The 19267-nt window shown below is 56.2% G+C and overlaps 1 protein-coding gene across 3 annotated transcripts in view; it reads left to right on the top strand.

Moving 5' to 3' along the window:
* Positions 1 to 518: 518 nt before the first annotated feature.
* Positions 519 to 19267, top strand: part of SPTBN2 (spectrin beta, non-erythrocytic 2) — a 30462-nt gene continuing 11713 nt past the window's right edge. The window contains exons 1-18 of one of the 3 annotated variants that reach the window (XM_044378474.3): positions 519 to 682; positions 5115 to 5266; positions 5720 to 5893; positions 6735 to 6826; positions 6986 to 7066; positions 7391 to 7506; positions 9274 to 9386; positions 9512 to 9699; positions 10929 to 11046; positions 11553 to 11711; positions 12030 to 12332; positions 13433 to 13586; positions 13777 to 14647; positions 16182 to 16319; positions 16692 to 17448; positions 18057 to 18259; positions 18639 to 18729; positions 18965 to 19111. In XM_044378474.3, coding sequence (XP_044234409.1) covers positions 526 to 682; positions 5115 to 5266; positions 5720 to 5893; positions 6735 to 6826; positions 6986 to 7066; positions 7391 to 7506; positions 9274 to 9386; positions 9512 to 9699; positions 10929 to 11046; positions 11553 to 11711; positions 12030 to 12332; positions 13433 to 13586; positions 13777 to 14647; positions 16182 to 16319; positions 16692 to 17448; positions 18057 to 18259; positions 18639 to 18729; positions 18965 to 19111 — 4014 coding nt within the window. In that variant the 5' untranslated portion in view covers positions 519 to 525. Of the gene's footprint in view, positions 683 to 2475; positions 3088 to 5114; positions 5267 to 5719; positions 5894 to 6734; positions 6827 to 6985; positions 7067 to 7390; positions 7507 to 9273; positions 9387 to 9511; positions 9700 to 10928; positions 11047 to 11552; positions 11712 to 12029; positions 12333 to 13429; positions 13587 to 13776; positions 14648 to 16181; positions 16320 to 16691; positions 17449 to 18056; positions 18260 to 18638; positions 18730 to 18964; positions 19112 to 19267 lie in introns of those variants that run through there. The other 2 variants (XM_057317511.1, XM_057317510.1) reach the window with 2 other exon arrangements.

Genomic DNA, 19267 nt, shown 5'->3' with positions numbered 1-19267 from the left:
CAGGATTAGGGTCTTTTCATCTCAAATCACCTACTGGGTGTAGGAGGTCGTCTTGTGTGGAGTGGGAGCTCAGAGCAGTTTGTGGAACCAGGAAACGAACTCCAGTTTATACTCATTATTGCCCATGGGGTCCCTCGTCTGCTTCCTGCGGTACCCTGGTTTGTGCACTGCTGCCTCGAGCCGCTGTCAGCCATTGCCATTTTCAGCCCCCAGCTTTGCCCATTGTCCCTCCCTGGAGCCCTTCCTCTCTGCCACAGCACCCTGAGACACTCCTGCCTTCCTGTCTCACTCCACATTCATCTCTTGGGTTCCTGTCTCTCTGCTTCTCCACCACGGCTTCCCCTCTCCCACTAGGGACTGATCTCCATTGACAGAGAAACCAACCACAGCCTTTGGCCCTGAGGAGAGTGGAGCAGATCTAGGCCGAGAGGAGAGAAGGACATGGTGAGTAGTAGGCTCAGTGGTCCTGAGATGCCCCTCACCAGCCACGTTCCCCCTTGCAGGAGCAGAAGGCCACCTACCACCATGAGCAGCACCCTGTCACCCACAGACTTCGACAGCTTGGAGATCCAGGGCCAGTACAGCGACATCAACAACCGCTGGGACCTGCCTGACTCTGACTGGGACAATGACAGCAGTTCAGCCCGCCTCTTTGAGAGGTCTCGCATTAAGGCCCTGGCAGGTGAGGTCAGGGGAGGGCCAGGGGAGATGCTGAGGAGGCTGGGGAGAGAAGCTTGTCAGGGAGAGTCCTCCAACTTCGTGGGAAGCCCAATTTTCTTTTCAGCTGCCAGCTAATCCAGATTACCCCATCAAGCCCCTGGTCCCCAACTGCAGCGCCAAGAACAAACTTCATACAATCCACAATGTTCCCCAGCTTCCCTTCCCCCAAGCACAGGACTCAGCTCTGTACCCCTCTGTCCCTGAGTCATGGTCCTTAACTCTTTTGCATTTAGTCCTGCCATCTCCACCCATCTCTCCCTTCCCTTTCATCCCCTTGTTGGGTCTTCCTTGGTTTTCTCTGTCACCTCTCACACCTGTTCTCCCTCCCAGTGCATTATCCTCCCCGCTCCCTCCCCACCTGTTCTTTCCACCTGCCGCCTGTTCCTCCCATTATTTCATCTACCTGTTCCCTGAAGCAGGTTCCCTCCACCCGCCGCTGGTTTCTGCAGCCGCCCATTCTCCCAAGTTTGCTCTCAACCCACCTCGGCCTCTGCCCTCCCCTACGGCCTGGGCTCTTCCCTCAGCTCCTCTGAGCACAAACCCGTCTGACGGGCCTCCCTGCGTTCCGGGGAGGAGTTGTCATGGCAACAAGAGTGCAGCTGCCACCTGACACCACCAGCGGCTGGCTGGCATGGGGCTGAGTCACCCACACACCCTAAGGCCACCCACCCCGTCTGGCTTCCCTCCTCCATCCCACCCTCAACTCGTCCACCCACCTGCTGGCCTCCCAGCCCCGTGCAGTGGGAGATGCCACCACTACTACCCCATCCGAGGCAGGGCCCCCAGCTTGAGTGGGTGGCCTCCTGGAAGAAGGGGGTGGTTCCCAAACCGGGCAGCACTTCTTACAGGATCACCCAGGGACATTTTTACAAATACAGGTTCCCAAGACCCCTCCTAGACACATTGAATTAGGATTTTTGGACCCATATATGGCCCAGAATGGGATTTTTAAAAAGCTCTCCAGGTAATTCTTCTCAGGTAGCACAGCATCCAAAGAGCCTTGTGTGGTGGCCTTAGCTCTGGGAACCCCTCGGCGTGTACTTTCTCCTGGACCTCTCTGCCCTTCTGACTGAGTCTTCAGGCTGGCTTGTGGAATACTCAGATCAGTGTTTCTCTGGATGAGAGCAGACAGAATAGTGGGTTGTGGACAATGTCACCTCTTGGAGGAGAAGTTTCGCTGGTGGCCCGGTTTTGGATGCATGTTGCCCCTAGAACTGTCATGATGTCTGTGCACATGTCACATGCCACCCAGGACTGTCCCCATGTCTGTGCACACATGCCACATGCCACCTTGAGCTGTCATTTCTCCACCACCAAACTGGGCTCTGCTGAAGAGCCATCTCTGTGTGGGCTTAACCTAGCGCTGCACCTGGCTCAGTAGGTGCCAGGTAAATCATGAATGAAGACCGGAGAGAGGCAAGAGTAGGCTGTAAGGGGCATGAGCTGAAGCCCAGAGAGAGGCCGGAAGAGAATCTGGCAGATGTCCCAGCAGTGGGGTGCACTGGGGGCCCAGGATGGCCTGGCTGAGGAGGGCCTGGTGAGCCTAGTGGCAGGAAAGGGGCCGGAACTGGAGGTGGTGACAAACAAGTGGGGAAGATTCGAACACGGATTTCACAGATAAGAGAACTTAAGCAACCGCCTAGCAGAGTGCCTGGCACCTACTGAGCTGGTTTCGCCTCTTAAAGGATTTCTCTTTCTCCGCCCTCGGAGCTGGGGATCAAAGCTCAGGTCCTGAAGGGGGGACCTCCCGCAGTCACCCCAAGAGGGGCCATCCTTGTCACACTTGCAGACCTTCGGGAAGCAGGCGTTTGATTTGGGGGCCCACGCTGAGCTGCTGGGGGCCCAAGGGGCGGGTCTGCAAGGCGCAGGCAGTTCCCGGCTCGCCCCGCAGGCGCTCCGCCTCCCGCCCTTCCCCCGGCACGGTCCGACCTGTTTGTCGGGAGCCTCCTCGGTCTCCTCTCGCCTTAGCCAGGTGTGCTCTGCCGACTGGCCCCGGAGCTCAGGCGCTCTGCTGGCGGGCGCTCCGTTTCCCCGCCGCTCCGCGACACGTTCCCACCTTTGAACCGACTCCCCGCCGGGAGCCCAGGCGCTCGGGACCCAGGGCTCCGGGGGGAGCGGACCCGTGGCGCGCAGGGCGCGGGCAGGGCATGGCCGGCGGGCCCCGGGCCGCGTGAGAGGCAGCGGGCGGCATGAATGGGAACGGGGTGAGCCGGGCGCACGGGCCCGGCCTCAACGGCGCAGGCGACTTTTACTATGAGGCCGTGGAAGGGGCTCAGAGCCCGGGGGACCTCCTGCTGTCGCCAGCCGCCTTCATCAACCCCGCTCAGTACGCCAGTGTGCTGGAAGGCCGCTTCAAACAGCTTCAAGGTGAGCGGCCGGGCAGATGGGCGCCGGGACGGAGGATCGGAGCAGAGCACGCGGAGCGGGACGCGGTCCGTGCTCGGCCATACTCGGCCGTCTGTGTTGGGAGACAGTGTCCAGCGCGCGGAATAATTACAAGAGGCCAGGGAAACACATGGGTGCTGGCAGAGTCGGGAAAGGCTTGGGGCCCCTGGAAGAAGGGACAGCGTGGTGGCAGCGCCCGTGTCAGCACGCCGGGAGGCGCGGAGGCGCGCAGGGTTTGGAGGGGAAGCACCTGCTGCGATAGCTGTTAGAGGAGAGAGTGCGGTCACCCGGAGGCCGTGCCACCCAGGGCTTGTTCCTATTGCCCTGTGTTTCTGAGTGGGTGTCTAAATGTGTGCGAGGAGCAGTGTGTGCGTGGAAACCAGGAAGTATGTCCAAGGGAGTTGGTGCAGACAGGCTCAGGTGCAGAGCCTGGTCATCCTGGCACCAATATTTCAGTGTATTTCTGGGACCCACTGTGTTTGGGGCGGGGGATGTGTCTGTGGGTGTTGTGGGCACCTTGTAAAGTTACACTTTATCTCTGGTCCTTTACTTTGCCCAGTTTTCTCCTAGCTGCCACCGATTCCGTCTTCCTCTCTTATTCTACCTGTGGGCCAAAATGGCCTCACCCCAGTGCTCCTGGCATCAGGGAAGTCTTCAGGGCTTCAGTAATGGCCAATGCTCTGGGCAATCCCCAGCTCAGGCAGGGTCTGGAGACCCTGAAAGGAGGCCCATAGAGCAGGGGCCTGCCGGTGCAGTTGTTAGGGCCCCGAGGTTGGCCTAAGTACAGGGGTTGGAGGTAAGAGAGACAGGAATAGATGTGGGTGTGTCGTTATGTTTTATGGGTGAGGTGCACAGGAATGTGAAATTCAGGGATGAGTCTTTTCGGTTTCTGAGATGCTGGTGCTGAGAAGGGAAACAAAAGTGACTCTTCAGGCCCCAGCCTCTCCTGGATTGGGTCCTCGCACTGGGCTTCTCTGGGGAAAACAGGCAGAAATCTGAGTGGCTGGAGCAGCTTCTGATGGTCTGGGCCTTTTCCCTCATTTTGTCATTTATAACGTCTAAAATGTTAATTTTTCCTTGGAATCTAAAAAGCAAGCGCTCCTCAGCAGCGTCTCCTGTGGACCAGGCAGCAAGGCATTTCCTCACCTTCTCTGAGATCCGCACCTAACTCTGCCTATTTTATCCCCTCTACGTTTCTCGCGCTCAGTGTTTTCCCTATTCCCAACTTTCAGGATTGTTCTCCTTCTTAGCATTGGAATGTTTTGATGTCCTGGGACTGGATCCCATTGTAGCCAGTTGAATGAACCCACCCCAGAAGTAGAGGAGCCCATCTTTTCTTTAAATTATCCCAGGAGAGCAAGCTGACTCAGGAAGCTTAGAGCCTCTATAATGTTGTGTCCTTCTAATGACCACTTGGAAGAGCTGCTGGTGTAATTTAAGTCCACGCCCTGTACGTCAGCAGAGAGAATAGGCACGCCTCCTGCTGCTCCTGAGCAGCTCTGGGTCTTTCCTTCGGGTTAGCTCATGCCTGGATAACTGTAACTCATCAAGGAGTCACTCACCATTGTGTGCCAGGCAGCTTACGTACTTGTCTCGTTTCATCAACAGGCACGCATTGAAGTAGAGTCAAGTAGTATGCCCGTTTTACAATGAGGATAGCAAGGCTCTGATGAAGTAACAGTGTCTCTCCACTGTTACAGCACAGACCTGAGCCCAGGCCCCAGCCCTTCCCCGTACATCTCACTGCTTCTAATTTCTTTCATCCTTTCTTCTCAAAGCCTGTTTGCTCATTTTTCTTTTTTACCTTATGAGCTCATTCCAATTTCTTTATTCCCTCTTTTTAAGTTCGGGATTTTTGTCCTGGGCATCTTCCTTCCCCTCCTCCTTCCCAGACTTCATTTCCAGGTTCTCAAGCACCCCCCCCCCAGCCCCTCAACTCCATCAACTGGTGTTTAGAAGCAGGCGCACTATGCTTGAGGGACAGAAATGACCCCATGTTGCCACCACAGATGAGCGAGAAGCCGTGCAGAAGAAAACCTTCACCAAATGGGTGAACTCGCACCTGGCTCGGGTGACATGCCGGGTGGGAGACCTGTACAGCGACCTCCGGGATGGACGTAACCTCCTGAGGCTCCTCGAGGTGCTCTCGGGAGAGACACTGGTGAGCCGTGGTCACAGAGGGAGGAGGGAGCCCAAGAAACAGTGGTCGGGGGACAAGCTGGGAGTCACCCTTAGAGAGAAGAGTGACGGCACAGGGCAGGAAGCAGTTGGCTGCCCTCTGCTCAGAGGATGGGTTCACTTTGAGAGGCTCTGCTGCCTGGATTAAATAGGAGCATTGCTTCACGGCAACAGAAACAGTGGCCCCATTGAAAACATTTCTTTCCCCACCCACTCTGGGTGCAATTAATTCCCTTGGGAATCTTAATCTGCCCAAGCCTTCTCTGGAACCTCGGCTTTGGCTCTATGAACTTTGGCCCAGGCTTGAGGGCTGCGCCTGTATTCCTGAGGGGGGCCACAGGGAAGGTGTACAGAGCAGGGCCCTGGGAAGGCTAAGATGGAAGGAGGAGGAGGCGGCCCATGGTCCCATGTCATTGTGTCACCTATCCCTCAACAGCCAAAGCCCACAAAAGGCCGCATGCGGATCCACTGCCTGGAGAACGTGGACAAGGCGCTGCAGTTTCTGAAGGAGCAGAAAGTGCACTTGGAAAACATGGGCTCCCATGACATCGTGGACGGAAACCACCGCCTGACCCTTGGGCTGGTCTGGACCATCATCCTTCGGTTCCAGGTACCCCGGCACAGTGTCCTGCAGAGTGTGCCTCACACATCGGTGCCATACCGCGAACAGGCACGGCCGGTCCATGGCATGACTGATAAAAACCCAGAGGGTCTAGAACCTCCTATAGCAGTTTACGGTTGCTGTGTACCCAGGCACCCGACCCGGAGACTCTCCTCCTTACACAGGGTAGAGACCAGGGAGGGTGTTGTCCAACTTCTGTGGCAGGTTCCCTGTGGCCTGGTCTGTTTACTGGCCACATGTGGTAGGACCACATGTTGGTCCACAAGGGACTGGAGATTTTACAAACTGGACCGACCTTCACCCCTGAGTGTTTGAGAACTGCACATGGGGCCTGGTCATCTGTCCACTCCTCTGCCTCAAACTCTGCTTGCCTCCCTAAAACGTCACCCTACTGCTTCTTCTGCTCCGAGCATAAGCAGCCCAATGTCCTCATACCATCACAGCTCTCCCGGTTGTCCCCTTACTCCCCGGGTATAACCTCTTCTGCTCCTCCCAGCCCCGAGCAGAGCACTGTCAGTGCCCCCCTGGAAACCCAGCTCTCAGGCAATGCTCACCCATCCACTCGCAGTTCCCCACCTGGAGGAGCCAGCGTCCTTCTCTCTGAGGAGCTTCCACTCTTCTGACTTCCCCACCCCCCCATGCTGCTGCCTCAGATCCTTTTGAACCAATGTTTTGTGGTTACTAGCCCAGGAGGAAAGGTGCCCTGGCTCTGTCCCGGCACCCCTCTTATAGGTGTCTACAGAGCAGTTTCCTGCTGTGTATCGCTGAGAATCTCCAGTGACTCCAGGAGCCCCTGTTCAGGGAGTGAGGACCTCCCTTCTTTCCGTAGATCCAAGACATCAGCGTGGAAACAGAAGACAACAAGGAGAAGAAGTCGGCCAAGGACGCGCTGCTGCTGTGGTGCCAGATGAAGACCGCGGGGTGAGGCTGCCTGGGGACCGTGGCCTTGGAGGGTTGGATGCTCCGAGGCTGTGCGGTAAAGGAGGGATGGGTTCCCGGAACCACAAGCTGGGGATCCATCCTTGAGTCACAGACCGGGGCTAGGCCCTACTCCCTGTTCTTCCCGGTCTCCGTTTATAGGTATCCCAACGTCAACGTGCACAACTTCACCACCAGCTGGAGGGATGGACTGGCCTTCAATGCCATCGTGCATAAGCACAGGTGAGGAGCCGGGGTCGGCGAGCCCGCCGAGCTGCTGGGTGGGCTCATGGCCCCGGGTGCACACACGCCTCGACAAACCATGAGATGGGCTACATGGCAGTTAGGAGGGGTGAGCACTCAGAGAAGAGCTGGGATGTGGGGGCACCACGCTGCACAGAGGCCGGTGATGGGAGCCAGGGGGGTGGGAGCCGTGGGTGTGGGTTTAGGATGTCTGGTTCGGGACAAAATGGAGTTGGTGACAGGGATAAAGACAGGGGTGGCTTTTCTTTTCCTCTTTAGGAGCTCATGTGCCCTTGATACCTTCTATATTCCCTCCCCTTGTAGGCCGGATCTGCTGGATTTTGAGTCTCTGAAGAAGTGTAACGCACACTACAACCTTCAAAACGCTTTCAATCTGGCAGAGAAGGAGCTGGGGCTCACGAAGCTACTGGATCCCGAAGGTGGGGCAGAGTGATGTGAAGAAGATGCTGTGGGGTAGAGACAGAAGACAGATGAGTGGGTGCCGGGGCTGAGGGCGGGGAGTTGGGGGGAATGACTGTTAACGGGCATGGAGTTTCCTTTGTGGGTGGTGAAAATGTTTTGGAATAGATGTGGTGAGGGCTGCCCAACTTTGTGAATGTACTTTGTGAAGTCTCCTGTAAAAGGGTGAATTTTATTAAAATTATATCCCCACCAAAAAAAGCTGTAGGAAGAGGGGCAGCCCTGTGGCAGAAAGAGCCCTGGAATGTGGTTCTCTGCCAGCCCCACCAAGGAGCAGCTCTGTGACTTAGAGCTGGTCGCTTAGCCTTTCTGTGGCTCCTTTTCCTCGTCTCTAAAATGAGAAGATTGTTCTCTGTGGTCTCTAAGGGCCATTCTTACTCTAAAATTCTATAGTTCTAAATTAAGCTGCAAGACCCTGAGATCTTACCCAGCTCTGGCCTTACGGTCAGTGGGACCTGCTGACTGGCTCCTGTGGTTCTGATCTTAATGCTGATGAGACTGGCAGCGGCCCCTGGGCTCTTATTTTGGACCTGGCGCTGCACTCGACATGCTTTGATTAACTCAATCCTGACAACACCCCCTGGAAATCGGGACCATGATTGTCCTCAGTTTATGGAAGAGAAGATGGGGACCTTCCCACAGGATTAAGTGACTTTCCCGAGGTCATACAGTGGGTGGAGCAGAGATCCAAACTCCAGACCTGTTTCCTCAGCCATGTCTCAGGGAGAGCAGTCTTGGTGCCGCCAGAAAAAGGAGGCAGAGGAAGGCCACGCGGCTTCCCTGCTGGAAACGCTCCTTCCTAAGCTCGCTGGGCAGACTTGGGTCTCGGTTATTTTCTCCCGGTTTTCCATCCCACCATAGCCCCGTCTCAGGCCAGAGTGACACATATCAGCTAACTAGTGGGGGAAGTCGGGCAAACACAGGTTCCTGGCATTTGAGAGACACAGTTACGATAAAGAATGTTTAAGTAACGCGAAGTCTCCTGTAACTTTATAACCTGATTTCAGTGGGTCCTTCTTGCCTGTGGGCTTTCAGAGGGGGTCACAAGGGCTTCCAGCCCTATAGTCCTCCCTATAGGTAGGATAGAATCTACCGAATGTGGGCGTAGAACCCAGGCATTTCAAGTCCCAGCCTTGGCCTTTGTGGTAGAAGCTGATTTGTCTGAAGGACACTCACCTCCTTGGACTCACAGCTGAACTTTGGGATCGAGGTCAGAAATAGCCATGACCGGGCCCTGAGATGGCCCTGAGAACTGCTGGATGCTCGCTGGGCCCATCCCTCTGAACAGCCCAGCTTCCGGAAGCTTAGTTTGTATCTTCCATCTTGCTGATCCCGAATCCACTGTTTTCTTAGACGTCTTTCCAGCCCCTAAGTACAAGATTCATCCCCAAATGGAAATACTGTTTCTTTTCTTGCCTGTCCTGCCCTCAACAGCTAATTTTGGTCTCCATTGGAAACACTGGGTAAAAGCCTCCCTGGGCTTCTGCATTTTGTCCTCTGCTTGTTTGTAGAAGGGGGGAAAAAACTTAGCTTTTTCATGTCCTCTTAGTCCAAATGATTGATTTGTCATTTTGCCCTAAGAGGAACTGGCAGGATGTCAGTCTCTGAGGGCTGAGGTGCGGGGCCTTGGGATTGGGGTCAGCGATCCAAGTTGTAGGTGTTCTTCTGGGAGGCAGGTTTCTAATCTCTAAACATCAATGCCTGAGCTGAGTGGTCCTTTCTCTCAGATGTGAATGTGGACCAACCAGACGAGAAATCAATCATCACTTACGTGGCTACTTACTATCACTACTTCTCCAAGATGAAGGCCCTGGCCGTGGAAGGCAAAAGAATTGGCAAGGTACCCATGGGGCGTCAGAACAGAGGTCCGGCCTAGGGGTCTCCCTCCCCGAAAGCAGAGACAGGGGAGCTGCAGGGCCGGGCTAGAGACCCCGTGGGCTGGACCCCCTTGTTGCTGTCTCGCAGGTGCTGGACCATGCCATGGAGGCCGAGCGCCTAGTGGAAAAGTATGAGTCCCTGGCCTCGGAGCTGCTGCAGTGGATTGAGCAAACAATTGTGACCCTCAATGACCGGCAGCTGGCCAACTCCCTGAGTGGGGTCCAGAACCAGCTACAGTCCTTCAATTCCTACCGCACCGTGGAGAAGCCACCCAAGTAGGTGCCCCTGGGCCGCCCCCGCTGCAGCATGCCGACCCTGAGCCATGCTGATGGCAGAAGCAACCTAAATTAGGGTGGCCTTTTGGGAGGGAAATTTGGCAGGAGGGTAATTTGGCAGTGAAGACAGAAATGCAGTGAAGGCTCATTTCCCCCAGTTCAAAGTGCCAGAAGCAGTTCCAAGATAAATTTTTAAAATAATGATACCATTAAAAAAAAAAAAAAAAAAAAAAAAAAAAAGGTTATGCTGCAGAAGTGCTTACTATGGTAGGTAGAGTCCACGCAATCCACTCAGATAAGATTACTGGCCAGGTGTCCCAGAACCCAATCCCAGCTTAGGGATGGGGGAGATTGGATCTGACGGGCAGGTCATCACCAGCCACACGGGAGTGTGGCTGGTGCCGTGCACACTGCAAAGGTTCGGACTGTTTACCTGTCTTAGAAATGGACTTTTTTCAAGTGTGGGATCGCCAGTAGGCAGCTCTGTGCAGTACATGCTACAACTTCTGTCTGCCTATTATTGAGCTCCTTTGGAGTTAATATGCTTCAGCTCCAAAACTAATACTAATCCAGAAAACATCTGTTCCTACACATTCCAAGAATGATTTGAGGTGTGCCCTTTGTCCCAGAAAGCCCTCTTCTGGGCACCGAACAAAGATAGAGCTTCCAGGATGTTCACTCACCTGACCTTTGTGAAAGAGTAATAAGTCACGGGAGAGCCGCTGAAAATAACGTTGAAGAAATGCACTTACTGACATGAAAAGACATTCATGAAACGGAAACGAAGAAGCAGTTTACAGAGCTGCTGATTTGTAGACGGCAGGGAGCAAATGGCTAAGTGTTCAGATTCAAAGTACCTAAGTTCAAATCCTGGCTCTGCGGTCGAGCAGTCGTGAGCGTTGGGCAGCTTATTCAGCCTCTCCGTGCCTCTGTTCTCGCATCTGGAAAATGAAGGTGATAAGAGAACGCGGTAACAGTGAGAACCAGACGTGAGCAGGGCCTGGCTCGTGGTGGGTGAGTCCTCAGCAAACGTCAGCCGTGGTTCTGATATAATCCCATCTGTGTAAAATTACGTTCTTTTTGCTTTGCCCATATTTTCTGGCTTTTGCACTGAGACCATGTATGCTTTGATGAGAAGAAAAGCACCACAGGACACCTCGTTTTGAAACGTAGAGTCCCGGGGCCTGTGTGGCCTTTGACTCTGACCCCAACCCATCCTCCTGCCTCAGGTTCACCGAGAAGGGGAACTTGGAAGTTCTGCTTTTCACCATCCAGAGCAAGCTGCGGGCCAACAATCAGAAGGTCTACACGCCGCGCGAGGGCCGGCTCATCTCTGACATCAACAAGGTGCACAGCCTTCTCCCCGCCCCACAGATGTCCCGTCCTCGACACCAGCCCCCACTGCCCTGACTGGAACGCTTGTTCCCCTTCCTCCTCCCTCTGTCTCTCCATACAAGTGCACATCATAAAATCAGACCCCAGTCCTTTTATCTTGCTTGGCATGCCCCCAATTCACTCTCTCTACTTTTGTTTTATTTTTTCACAGACAACATTGTAAGATGGATATAAGTAATAGGGTTCACCCACAGTCCTGCCACCACAAACAAATCCAGTGGTTTTCATTGTTCCCTTCCCCCTCCAGTCCTCATCTGTCAGCAGACGTGCTCCACGGCACTCATGCTGTCCGTTTCTCATGCTTCCATGCATAAGTGTCTAACTGACCATATCCCGCAGACCCACTAGACCGAATTTCCCTGGGACTCGTCACGTGCCCCCCAGTCCCAATGACCCCTCCCCGCCCTCACTTCCTGAGCCCTGGTCCTTCAGCACCAATCCTGTCCCCCACCTCGCAGGCTTGGGAGCGGCTGGAGAAAGCGGAGCACGAGCGCGAGCTGGCCCTGCGCACCGAGCTGATCCGCCAGGAGAAGCTGGAGCAGCTGGCCGCCCGCTTCGACCGCAAAGCCGCCATGCGGGAGACCTGGCTCAGCGAGAACCAGCGCCTTGTGTCCCAGGTAGAGCGGGGGGGCTCTTGGCCTGTGCAGGCCGGGCAGGAGAAATGGGAGAGGGAGTGGTGGGTGAGGAGGCCTGTTACGTGGAGAGCTAAAGGAACAAGGAATCCATCACACAGAGAAGACCGAGAGTCCCCAGAACCAGGGGCCAGAGGCTTGAACAGGAGAAAGGGAGACAGGATGGGACAGGATAGAGAGCAAACAGTCACCTTGTGGAGTTGGCATCGTGCGGCGGAAGCGCCCTGGAGAGCAGAAGGGGCGAGCGGGCAGAGACGGGGTGCCCGAGCTCCCCCACTTCCCCTCGCCTGCCCTCTGCCCCAGGACAACTTTGGGCTGGAGCTGGCGGCCGTCGAGGCGGCAGTGCGGAAGCACGAGGCCATCGAGACGGACATCGTAGCCTACAGCGGCCGGGTGCAGGCTGTGGATGCTGTGGCCGCCGAGCTGGCCGCCGAGCGCTACCATGACATCAAGCGCATCGCCGCGCGGCAGCACAACGTGGCACGCCTCTGGGACTTCCTGCGGCAGATGGTGGCCGCGCGGCGGGAGCGGCTCCTGCTCAACCTGGAGCTGCAGAAGGTGTTCCAGGACCTGCTCTACCTCATGGACTGGATGGAAGAGATGAAGGTAACGGCGGGACGAGGGGGCGAGGGGCGCGGGGCTGTAGCCGTGCGACTGGGGGTCCGAGCCCTTGGCACATCTTAGTGGTGGAGTAAGTCTCCATGCGGGGCCCTGACCCCGGTGCCGGTACACAGAGCAAACAGGGCTCTGCCCTCGCTGGGCTCACGTTCTAGTGGGAGGAGGCCGATGAGGAAACCCATGGGCCTATCATGACACAAAATAGCAGGCGGACATAGAGCCTTTAAGGAAACTGAGCAGGGCCAAGTGGTGAAGTGGTCCAGGAAGGCCTCTGAGGAAACACAGACTAACACGAGGAGCCGGCCCGGGGAGATCTGAGCGGGGAATGTTGCAGGCAGAAGGGACCGCCCTGGGCGTGCACAGGCGTGCTGTGTTCAGCATAGGAAGGAGGGCCAGGGCACTGCAAGCACAGGAGGGGCCCTGGATGAGGTAAGGGTGGGAGCAGCCACCTCCCCCAGGGCCTGCCAGGCCTGCTCAGGGGTTTGGGTCTTGTTCAGAGTAACGTGGAGGACTGAGAGTGAGCAGAAGGTTTTGGAAAGGAGAGAGATGATTCTGCCTTCATGTTTTCAAAGGTCACTTTGACCACAATGTGAAGGAAGGCCACGAACAGCCCAAGTGGGGGCCGACGCGCCAGTTAGAGGCTGTGCAGTCATCTAGGCAAGGGATGGGGGTGAGGGTGGGCCTGGAGAGACCCTGGAGTTGCTGGGGTGCTGGGGGCTGAGCTGTGACCGCAGGAGAGTGGCGATAATGCTGGGGCTGAGAAGGTGAGTGGAACGGAGATTTTGGGAGCAAGATTTGTAAGAAAGTCAGTCATTCCACAGGAGGGGGGTTGAGTACAAGATGGCCGGGGTGCTGGCACAGAACTGGGGTATCACTGCGTGTGTGAGTGGGGGCCGACAGACAGGAGCGGCTGTGCTCATCGGGGCGTGAGCCCTGAAGCCACCCAAGGAGGCTGCGAGGTGCAGCGGATCCAGGGAAAGGGAGCGAAGTTGGCCCCCGCGTGCGGTGGGCCTGAAAGAGGCCTGGCAGGGGGGTGGGGGGACCTGGGGGCCCCCGAATGGGCACGGGCACGCCGCCTGTCCCAGCAGGGCCGACTGCAGTCTCCTGACCTGGGCAAGCATCTGGCTGGAGTGGAGGACCTGCTGCAGCTGCACGAGCTGGTGGAAGCAGACATCGCCGTGCAGGCGGAAAGGGTGCGGGCCGTGAGCGCCTCGGCGCTGCGCTTCTGCGACCCAGGCAAAGGTGAACCCTGGGAAAGAGCTGAGCAGGGCGGAAGGAGAACAGCCAGACTGAGAAAACCAGGACGGGAAGGATGAGGGGCTGATGGGCAGTTACGGAGCTAGGGAGGGGGTGGAGATTCAGAACCAGGGATTGGTAGGGGGCAGCGGGGTGGCTGGGCTACAGCTCTCAACCCTCTGCCCCGACCTTTCAGAGTACAAACCATGCGACCCCCAGCTGGTGTCGGAGCGGGTGGCCTCCCTGGAGCGGAGCTACGAGGCGCTGTGCAAGTTAGCTGCTGCCCGGAGGGCCCGGCTAGAGGAGTCCCGGCGCCTCTGGCGTTTCCTCTGGGAGGTGGGTGAGGCCGAGGCCTGGGTTCGGGAGCAGCAGCACCTACTGGCCTCAGCAGAAACTGGCCGGGACCTGACTGGTGTCCTTCGCCTGCTCAACAAACACACGGCCCTGCGGGGCGAGATGAGTGGCCGGCTGGGGCCCTTGAAGCTGACGCTGGAACAGGGCCAGCAGTTAGTCGCCGAGGGCCACCCCGGGGCCGGCCAGGCCGCCGCCCGCACCGCCGAGCTGCAGGCCCAGTGGGAGCGGCTGGAGGCCCTGGCAGAGGAGCGTGCCCAGCGGCTCGCCCAGGCCGCCAGCCTCTACCAGTTCCAGGCCGACGCAAACGACATGGAGGCCTGGCTGGTGGACGCGCTGCGCCTGGTGTCCAGCCCCGAACTGGGGCACGACGAGTTCTCCACGCAGGCCCTGGCCCGACAGCATCGGGCCCTGGAGGAGGAGATCCGGAGCCACCGGCCAGCCCTGGATGCCCTGAGGGAACAGGCCGCTGCCCTGCCCCCTGCGCTGAGCCACACACCAGAGGTGCAGGGCAGGGTGCCTAGCCTGGAGCGGCACTACGAGCAGCTGCAGGCCCGGGCAGGCGAACGCGCGCGGGCCCTGGAAGCGGCCCTGGCGCTCTACACCATGCTCAGCGAGGCCGGGGCCTGCGGCCTGTGGGTGGAGGAGAAGGAGCAGTGGCTCAATGGGCTGGCCCTGCCTGAGCGCCTGGAGGACCTGGAGGTCGTGCAGCAAAGGTAGGACCCCTGCGGACGCCCTGCAGGAGGGCTGGTGAGTGGGACGGCCTGTGTGGGCGGTGGGCCCCCCGCTAACCGCCTGCTCTTGCTATGAGCCTTTGAGTCTTTTTTTTTTTTTAAGATTTTATTTACTTATTTATTTATTTGAGAGAGAGGGGAGAGAGGGAGAGCACAAGCAGGGGAAGCTGCAAAGGCAGAAGGAGAAGCAGGCTCCCCACTGAGCAGGGAGCCTGATGCGGGGCTTGATTCCAGGATTCTGGGATCATGACCTGAGCCAGAGGCAGACGCTTAACCGACTGAGCCACCCAGGTGCCCCCAACTCTTCGAGTCTTAATGGTTGTCTGGGTTTTGTTTCCATGAAAAATGTCAAACATCCTCAAAAGGAGAAAACATACCACAAACTCTTATATCCCCATCACCCGAATTCAGTAATTGTCAGGGTCTTGTTATATTTGATTTTTTTTTCATTTTAAAAATTAGCAAATCCCCAGATTATCATTTCACTTCTGTGTTCCCCACGATGTGTCCTCTAAGAAATAGGAAGAAGTATTCTCGAATATAGAAAATTATTTTTTAATTATATGTGTGGACTTCAAATAGCTGAGGCTTTGATGTTACAAACCTTTAGACAGGTATGCTGATTAACCGCATCAAGTGGCTTTATTTACAGAATAATGCATCTTAAAATCATTCAGAAAGGACATTTTTCTTACAGAACCACCATACCATTACCACATAGAACAAAATGAGCAGTTCCTTGATATCATCTATTACTCATTCTATAGTCAAATTTCCTGGTGGTTTTAGAAATGTATTTAAAGATTTTTTTTTTTTTAAGTTTTCAAGATATCGTACGATAGGGATCAGCATACTATAATTCTGGGGCCAAATCCAGCCTGCTGCCTATTTTTTTTTTAAATAAAGCTTTATTGGAATGGAGCCAGGCTCATTCACTTCCATTCCATCCCTAGCTGTTTTTGCACTGCAACAGCAGAGCTAAATACTCATGACAGAGACCTTATGGCCCACACAGCCTGAAATATTTGCTATCCGGCCCTTTACAGAAACCGTTTGCAGACTGTGAGAATACCACAGAAGTTATGCTTCACATCCTTATCACTCAAACAAATATTTTTGGTTATCAATTCGTTTTTTAACACCCGGTCGTAGGATGGGACCCACGTAGGCGGCTAAGGGGTCAGTCCCAGGAGGAATAGGGAGGTTCTCATGAAGAACGAGGTGCTGGGCCAGGTGTCCGTTTGCTTTTGCAACTGTTCCTGTTGATTAACTTCCACCATCTTATTGAGTCACTCTAGAGATGATTGTTTTTCTCCTGGTCTGGGCCAGTAGACTTGGGGCTCCCCACTCGACGCACAGATACTGCAGACCTCACAGGTTAAGATTTGCCGCGGCTCCTGTAAATCAGCGGCACGTTGACAGAGAGGCATTTTCCTGGGCATTTAGGGGAGGTGGGCTGGTGCATCACCGCTTCCATGACTGGGGCCACCTCTTCCACCCTCTTCCACCTGCTCAGGTTTGAGACCCTGGAGCCTGAGATGAACGCCCTCGCAGCCCGGATTACTGCCGTGAATGACATTGCAGAGCAGTTGCTGAAGGCCAAACCCCCGAGCAGGGACAGCATTGTCGATACCCAGAAGCAGCTCAACCACAGGTGGGCTTGGGGAGGGGAACCAAGAAGGGTGCAGCAGATGGGGATGGCCGCCAGAAGGGGGTCCTTCCTATAGGGCATGGTACAGAGGCTAAAAAGGAGGAAGGAAGGCCATCTGGAATATGTTGTGGGGCAGAGGTGGGAAATGAGGAAAGAAATGAAAGGGGTGAAGGTAGTCCAAAAAGGCTTGTGCCTGGACAGGGAGCAATCAAGAAGTCAAGGGAGGATGAGCCAGGAGCAGCCTCTTTAACACAGCAGAAGCAGGTGGTGGAATATCCCAAAGGAGAGGGAGGCAGGGAAGAAGCTTCCAGATATACCCGGACAGCCCAGGGAAGCGGAGCAGCTCCAGACAGCAGACCCTCCCTCCGCTCTCAGGTGGCAGCAGTTTCGGACCCTGGCCGACGGCAAGAAGGCAGCTCTGACGTCAGCCCTGAGCATTCAGAACTACCACTTAGAGTGCACAGAGACCCAGGCCTGGATGAGAGAAAAGACCAAGGTCATCGAGTCCACCCAGGGTCTGGGCAATGACCTGGCCGGGGTGCTGGCACTGCAGCGGAAGCTGGCCGGCACCGAGCGGGACCTGGAGGCCATCGCCGCCCGGGTGGGCGAACTGACTCGAGAGGCAAATGCCCTGGCCGCTGGCCACCCCGCCCAAGCCCCTGCCATCAATGCCCGGCTTGGAGAAGTCCAAGCTGGCTGGGAAGACCTGAGGGCCACCATGCGACGCCGAGAAGAGTCACTGGGTGAGGCGCGGCGGCTGCAGGACTTCCTGCGCAGCTTAGATGACTTCCAGGCGTGGCTCGGTCGCACGCAGACCTCAGTGGCCTCTGAAGAAGGGCCAGCCACCCTGCCTGAGGCAGAGGCCCTCCTGGCTCAACATGCAGCCCTGCGGGGAGAGGTGGAACGGGCCCGCGGCGAATACAGCCGGCTCCGGGCGCTGGGTGAGGAGGTGACCCGGGACCAGGCTGATCCGCAGTGCCTCTTCCTACGGCAGCGACTGGAAGCCCTGGGCACCGGCTGGGAGGAGCTGGGCCGCATGTGGGAGAGCCGGCAAGGCCGCCTAGCCCAGGCCCATGGCTTCCAAGGCTTCCTGAGGGATGCTCGCCAGGCTGAGGGTGTGCTCAGCAGCCAGGTGAGAGCCTAGGGACACACAGTCCCACCCAGGAAGATGAGGGGACCGGGGATAGGGAAATGTGGACAAGAGAGGTAGATGAGGAGGAAATGGCAGTGGGTGGAGTAATTGAGGAACCAAGATAGACAAAATATGCGAGAAAAATATAGGAGTAAAAAAAAAAAAATGTAGGTGCCTGGCTGGCTCAGTCAGTAGAGTGTGTGACTCTTGATCTTAGGGTCGTGAGTTCAAGGCCCACATTGGGCGTACAGCTTACCTTAAAAAAAAAAAAAAAGATTTAACAATTAAAAAAAAAATGTAACTATAACTTACCAAAGCTGACTTAAGAAGAAATAGAAAACCTGACTTGTGTAACTGTGAAATCAAATCGGTGGCCAGAAATAATTTGGAGCAGGATTTGGGCTGTTAAGGTCCCCCTGCCTAGCTCCCTTGTCACTCTGCGAGCCTGTGGCCTAATCAGGAACCCCCCGCACCGTCTTTAGAGCCAGACCATCCACCCTCCCCTCCCCAGTTGGCCTCCACGTCTGACGCATCCTTTCGGTAGGTCCCTTCCAAAAGGTCGACAAGTGCCTTTGAGAAGTGAGCTGCGTACGTCTCCTCCCACACAGGAGTACGTGTTGTCCCACACGGAGATGCCAGGGACGCTCCAAGCTGCTGATGCTGCCATAAAAAACCTGGAAGATTTCATGAGCACCATGGATGCCAACGGAGAGCGGATACGCGGGCTGCTGGAGGCTGGGCGCCAGCTGGTGTCTGCAGGCAACATCCATGCGGAGAAGATCCAGGAGAAGGCCGACTCCATCGAGAGGAGGTAGGATGAAGACGGTGGGTAAATGGGAGCCCCGGGGGGGAAGTGAGCGAGAACAGCCTGGCCTGTTTCGCTGATGAAGCTGGAGAATGCAGACAGGCAGACAGATGGCGGGGGGGGGGCTGACGAAAAGTAGAGGAGGAAGAACTTAGTGGTCAGAGAGGGACTAAGCCACGAGCTGGGAAGCTCTGCTCCCCCGCACCAGGGGAGATGAAGCCCACTGGCCTAGCTGGAGGCCGGACATCAGTAATCCCGGCTTGTCTTGCAGCGCTCCCGGAAGGCATTGCCCCATAGCAAGTGGACCGGAAGCTTCTAGGTTAGGTAGAGGGTCATAACCCTTTGACGGCAAGTTCGAGGGCCTCACGAGGGACTGTCATTACAGACACAAGAAGAATCAGGAAGTGGTGCAGCAGCTTTTGGGCCGTCTTCGGGACAACCGAGAGCAGCAGCACTTCCTACAAGACTGTCACGAGGTGAGGCTCTCTGTTCCCCTATGTCCCCTCCGACATTCCCCAGCCATCCCTTTGCTAACATGCCCCAGCTTTCTGAGCCTAGAATACGTCCATCGCGGGATCCCTTGCATAAGCGGACCCATGCACAGCTTCTCCTCACACACACCACTTCTCCCAGCTCACCTCCACCCCCTGTGCCTCACTGCTTCTAAAATATGCTCTGCCCTCCCTCACCCCTACTCTGTGCTCGGTCCAGCTGAAGCTGTGGATTGACGAGAAGATGCTGACAGCCCAGGACGTGTCCTATGACGAGGCCCGCAACCTGCACACCAAGTGGCAGAAGCACCAGGCGTTCATGGCCGAGCTGGCTGCCAACAAAGACTGGCTGGACAAGGTCGACAAGGTGAGTGGTGTGACAGCAGCAGCAAGAAGAGAGCCGGGCCGCCTTCGGAAAGGATCCTTGCTTCAGGCTGTGGTTCTTCCGGGGTTAGAGGTCATGGAGTCTCTGGTGCCAAACCTCCAAGATGGAAACCTATGGTCTGGGGAACAAAAGTCTGAG

Source organism: Ursus arctos, unplaced genomic scaffold, assembly GCF_023065955.2.
Source record: "Ursus arctos isolate Adak ecotype North America unplaced genomic scaffold, UrsArc2.0 scaffold_23, whole genome shotgun sequence".
Taxonomy (NCBI): domain Eukaryota; kingdom Metazoa; phylum Chordata; class Mammalia; order Carnivora; family Ursidae; genus Ursus; species Ursus arctos.
Note: the sequence above shows the minus strand (reverse complement) of the source record. Positions and strands in the feature narration are given on the sequence as shown.